This window comes from Nerophis lumbriciformis, linkage group LG22 (genome assembly GCF_033978685.3).
Source record: "Nerophis lumbriciformis linkage group LG22, RoL_Nlum_v2.1, whole genome shotgun sequence".
In the NCBI taxonomy this organism is placed as follows: domain Eukaryota; kingdom Metazoa; phylum Chordata; class Actinopteri; order Syngnathiformes; family Syngnathidae; genus Nerophis; species Nerophis lumbriciformis.
In genome coordinates this window covers 27,219,959-27,225,922 of record NC_084569.2, presented here as the reverse complement: position 1 = coordinate 27,225,922, position 5,964 = coordinate 27,219,959, and the positions used below count along the sequence as shown (strand labels likewise).

General features: G+C 39.4%; 1 protein-coding gene across 1 annotated transcript in view; it reads right to left on the bottom strand.

Moving 5' to 3' along the window:
* Positions 1–499: 499 nt before the first annotated feature.
* The window catches only part of ldlra (low density lipoprotein receptor a), a 39,161-nt gene continuing 33,696 nt past the window's right edge, over positions 500–5,964 (bottom strand). Inside the window, exon 18 of the mRNA XM_061973592.2 lies at positions 500–3,470. Within this exon, the coding sequence (XP_061829576.2) occupies positions 3,414–3,470 (57 nt within the window). The 3' untranslated portion in view covers positions 500–3,413. The remainder of the gene's footprint in view (positions 3,471–5,964) is intronic.

The following is a 5,964-nucleotide window of genomic DNA, read 5'->3' as shown; positions in this document are numbered from 1 at the left end:
CAGGCTACTATTTATACCTGCCTCGCCCTCCAGTCAGTGCTGTAGTATTGTTAGCGGTTTGCGATTTGCTGTCTCCTGGTTCCTCGTCTCTTGTATCCTGTTTCCTGTTTGCTGTCTCCAGTTTGCCTGTTTCCTGGTTCCTGATTCCTGTTTTCCTGCATTTTCTTTTGGACATTAAAGTCATGTTTTCCTGCAACAAGCCTGCTATATCCGCATCGTGGGGTTCGTCACCAACACTTCCTGACAGCTGCTGATGGTGTGTTTGACGGAGAAGCAGCTGGAAGTAGATAATTTCTACTTTGGTGGTTTTGTACAATATTTCATAGTTTGTTTTCCTATTTAAAATGCATGTTGAACGTGAATTGATTTCAAATTTAACGCAGTGGCCGACGTTGATTTGAGATACAAGTGCTTTGAGTTAAGAATTTCATCACTGATCAAGGCTGAAAAATGGGTTGAGTAACAAATTGAAACCGTGACACTTGAGTGCTGAGTCCAGAGTGGATCTTTAATAAATACAAGCATTTATTTATGTACAGCAAAGGAAAACATTTGTACCAGGAAAAAAACGGAATATTTACATTTATGAACATCCTATTTACAAAAATGATTATTTACATTTTCTCCAACATTTACAATAGATCCGATTCTCTTCTCCGTCCTCCGCCAAAATGAAGACCGGAGGAAAAGTTGGAATGCAAAGACGGAGGAGAGTCGGGTTAAGGCACGTGTTTCTGTCCTGCCATAAGGCCAGGCTGTAAATGCGCACGTGTTATAGTGCGCTCACACATGTCTGCATCAAAGGAATGCACACTTTCCTCCAGCAAGACGTGGACGTACAAATCTCATGTTTCTTCAATAACAACAACAACAAAAAAGTCAAACATGACAGACTGGAGCTGAAAAGGCCTCCAACATGTGCTTGACAACTGCACAGGTGAAAATGGAACCCTTACAAAAGAGCGCAGTGAACTCTTCGGACTCCCAACCTGGATCTCATCTATAAAGCGTGCTAAACCAGGGGTGTCCAAAGTGCGGCCCCAGCTTGTTTTTCTTTGGCCCGGACAAAATAAACACAGTTTGGTTTAGAACACTACACAAAAAAACACTTAAACGTGCGAGCTGCACTCAAATGCTAACACTAGCGTGCTAATAGAATGTGTCACATACCAAGTTATATAACTATGAATGCAAAAGTTGTCCAAAATTAAAGTTGGCATGCTAACAGTTAGCATGTGTCAAGTACCAAATGAAATGACTCTGAGGTGTTGGCTGCAAAACTGGCTAAAAAAGTTAGCATGGTAATGTTAGCATGTGTCAAGTAGCTAGTTATATGACTCTGAGGTGTTCGGCTGCAAAACAGGCTCAAAACGTAGCATTGTAATGTTAGCATGCTAACATTTAACACATGTCAAGTACCAAGTAATACGAGTCTGAGGCGTTCGGCTAAAAAGTTAGCATGTTAATTTTAGCATGCTAACAGTTAGCACGTGTCAAGTACCAAGTAATACGAGTCTGAGGCGTTCGGCTAAAAAGTTAGCATGGTAATGTTAGCATGCTAACAGTTAGCATGTTTCAAGTACCAAATTAAATGACTCTGTGGTGTTGGCTGCAAAACTGGCTAAAAAAGTTAGCATGGTAATGTTAGCATGTGTCAAGTAGCTAGTTATATGACCCTGAGGTGTTCGGCTGCAAAACTGGCTAAAAAGTTAGCATGGTAATGTTAGCATGTGTCAAGTACCTAGTTATATGACTCTGAGGTGTTCGGCTGCAAAACAGGCTCAAAACGTAGCATTGTAATGTTAGCATGCTAACATTTAACACATGTCAAGTACCAAGTAATACGAGTCTGAGGCGTTCGGCTAAAAAGTTAGCATGTTAATTTTAGCATGCTAACAGTTAGCACGTGTCAAGTACCAAGTAATACGAGTCTGAGGCGTTCTGCTAAAAAGTTAGCATGGTAATGTTAGCATGCTAACAGTTAGCATGTTTCAAGTACCAAATTAAATGACTCTGTGGTGTTGGCTGCAAAACTGGCTAAAAAAGTTAGCATGGTAATGTTAGCATGTGTCAAGTAGCTAGTTATATGACCCTGAGGTGTTCGGCTGCAAAACTGGCTAAAAAGTTAGCATGGTAATGTTAGCATGTGTCAAGTACCTAGTTATATGACTCTGAGGTGTTCGGCTGCAAAACAGGCTCAAAACGTAGCATTGTAATGTTAGCATGCTAACATTTAACACATGTCAAGTACCAAGTAATACGAGTCTGAGGCGTTCGGCTAAAAAGTTAGCATGTTAATTTTAGCATGCTAACAGTTAGCACGTGTCAAGTACCAAGTAATACGAGTCTGAGGCGTTCGGCTAAAAAGTTAGCATGGTAATGTTAGCATGCTAACAGTTAGCATGTTTCAAGTACCAAATTAAATGACTCTGTGGTGTTGGCTGCAAAACTGGCTAAAAAAGTTAGCATGGTAATGTTAGCATGTGTCAAGTAGCTAGTTATATGACCCTGAGGTGTTCGGCTGCAAAACTGGCTAAAAAGTTAGCATGGTAATGTTAGCATGTGTCAAGTACCTAGTTATATGACTCTGAGGTGTTTGACTGCAAAACTGGCTAAAAAGTTAGCATGGTAATGTTAGCATGCTAACAGTTAGCATGTGTCAAGTACCAAGTAATACGAGTCTGAGGCGTTCGGCAAAAAACTTAGCATGGTAATGTTAGCATGCTAACAGTTAGCATGTGTCAAGCATCAAATTAAATGACTCTGAGTTGGCTGCAAAACTGGCTAAAAAAGTTAGCATGGTAATGTTAGCATGTGTCAAGTACCTCGTTATATGACCCTGAGGTGTCCAGCTGCAAAACTGGCTAAAAAGCTAGCATGGTAATGTTAGCATGTGCCAAGTACCTAGCTATATGACTCTGAGGTGTTCGACTGCAAAACTGGCTAAAAAGTTAGCATGGTAATGTAAGCATGTGTCAAGTACCTAGTTATATGACTCTGAAGTGTTGGCTGCAAAATTGGCTGAAAAAGTTAGCATGACAATGTTAGCATGTGTCAAGTACCTCCTTATATGACTCTGAGGTGTACAAGAAAAGTAATATTTCTAAATATTCTTTTGTTTCCAGCATTAATGTGTGCCTGACTGAAATACTGAAAAAGGCCAGACTGGAATAATAATCATATTTCTGCACCGTTGCTAACGTTGCTAACTGCTAACTGATGTTTGATTTGGACAAGAAAAAAATAGTGGAGTCCAGTAGAAAATCAACAAAAATTAACAAAATAAAGAGAACCTGAATGCCCAAGAAGAGGTTTTGTGGCCGTGTGAGTAGATCGTGGTTGAAAGCTGAATTCCGTGTGAGGTAAACAATCAAAAAAAGGACATCTCGTCATGGAGGTCCTTCACCTGCTGCTCAGTTCTCACTGAAAGTTGGATTGTCCGCCTCTTCATCCCGGCTCACGACTTGCTTCTGATGAGACAAAAAAAAGTGTGTGGGACATAATATTGTGGTGAATAAAATAGAGAGTGTGTGTGTGCGTGTGCATGTAACACACACACTTTATTAGTTAGTTTGTAACGTTTCTACTCACTCGCTATCTTCTTCTGTGAGACTTTTAGAGGAACACAATTATTATTATTCACAATCTTTATGTAAGACAATTCCACTTATGTTGTTCTTTTTTTTCCTATCCGAAACCGGGTATTGGTGACACCAATCCGATATCGATACTTTGTGCAAATATACCGCATGTGTCTGCTAAAATGTAAAAAGTTGTGTGTTTTTTATTAATAACATATCCATCTAAACAAAAAGGCAGTAAAATGTAAGAAAATGGAGCAAAACATCAGCATGTAATGAGAAAAGGCTGAACATTTTAAACCAATAATTAGTAATAATATACTTAGTCACCTATAACACAACGACGTGTCTTTAAATAAATATTTAGGTAGTACAACCAATGTTCCCTCTAATTTTTCATGTGTGTGAGCAAACGCACAAACACCCTGAGCATTCAGTGGAATACAGACGTGCACACTATGGTCATACCAGCAGCACATTTAAAGTTAAAGTTAAAAGTTAAAGTACCAATGATTGTCACACACACACTAGGTGTGGCGAGATTATTCTCTGCAATTGACCCATCACCCTTGATCACCCCCTGGGAGGTGAGGGGAGCAGTGGGCAGCAGCGGTGGCCGCGCCCGGGAATCATTTTGGTGATTTAACCCCCAATTCTAACCCTTGATGCTGAGTGCCAAGCAGGGAGGTAATGGGTCCCATTTTTATAGTCTTTGGTATGACTCGGCCGGGGTTTGAACTCACAACCTACCGATCTCAGGGCGGACACTCTAACCACTAGGCCACTGAGTAGGTATACTAGGCCACTGAGTAGGTATTTGTCTCAAACCTGACATAACAATTTAAATGTCTTATTATTATAATCAAGTGACTAGTCAATTTCAAGAGATTATTTTCTAATATATATGATTTGGCCCACTTCGATATTGTTTTTTTTTAAATCAGCTATGCACTATAGTATTTTATGCCTGGGTGGGAGTCCTGCTTTGGAAATATTGTGTACCCCTTTCAGAGATCACATTTAGTTCCCCTTAAAACATTCACATGTTGCATGTGATGAAGTGTTTATTAACTTTCTGTCCGTAAAATAAATATTTTTATTAGCAATTATGTAGTCATGTAACATCATTTCATGATTAATATCCAAAAAATAACATTCTTAACAAATGACAGTAGAATATAAGCACACTGATTGAGGAGTCATAGTAAAACGACCTGAAATTTACACTTTACGTGTAGTGTTGGAGTTGTCCAACTTTTTGTGTGGCCATAAACGCACCACTGGCTAATTGCCATTGTGTATGTGTTGGTGCAGGTGAGAGAGAGAGAGAGAGAGAGAGAGAGAGAGAGAGAGAGAGAGAGAGAGAGAGAGACAGAGAGAGAGAGAGAGAGAGAGAGAGAGAGAGCAAGCGGCTGCTGTTGATATAACAGATGACAAAGAGTTGCTATTGGCTTGGTTTGTACTGTAGACAACGACTAGTTTTGCTAGATGAAAGTATTTTACACATTGTTTTGGTGTGGTTATGGCCGACAAACAATTTCGCTAAATAAAGGGACCGATGGAATTCCTGTCCTCCTTTAAGTGTCTCCACAGACGTTACAATAATTTAACAGTGTTGACAAACATTGTTTTTATCTCTTGTGGCCGCCTTTCGTCACCTGTTACTCACAGTTGCATTGCAAAATCATATAAAACAAACGATTTGTTTATTTTGTTTAGAGTGGGATTTGATTTTTTGCGCGGCATAGATTTGCTGTGCGCAGAGGACGCGTGAGCAGTGCGCAATTGCGCAGGTGCGCACCTTAGAGGGAACGTTGAACACAATTATTATTATTCACAATCTCTATGTAAGACAATAACACTTATGTTGTTCTTTTTTTTCCTATCCTAAACCGGGTATTGGTGACACCAATCCAATATCGATACTTTGCGCAAATATACCTCATGTGTCTGCTAAAATGTAAAAAGTTGTGTGTTTTTTTATTAATAACATATCCATATAAACAAAAAGGCAGTAAAATGTAAGAAAACAGAGCAAAACATAAGCATGTAATGAGAAAAAGCTGAACATTTTAAACCAATAATTAGTAATAATATACTTAGTCACCTATAACACAACGGTGTGTCTTTAAATAAATATTTAAGTATTATAACTATTTCCTCTCTCGCTGGGATGCCGTTTAGATGAAGAATCAATCACAATCCTCACGAAGGGTTACAAATAAGTTGCTGCAACTCGCGTCTTTTTGTGTCTTTTTCGCCATCTCTGGGATGTGAAAGTGGACCAGCCTGTCGGTCCGTGGCCACGTTTGTCGACTAGCAGGTGGGAGATGCATGAACTATAATCTATAATTTACTTTTAGCAAGTTTGAGACCAAGCAGA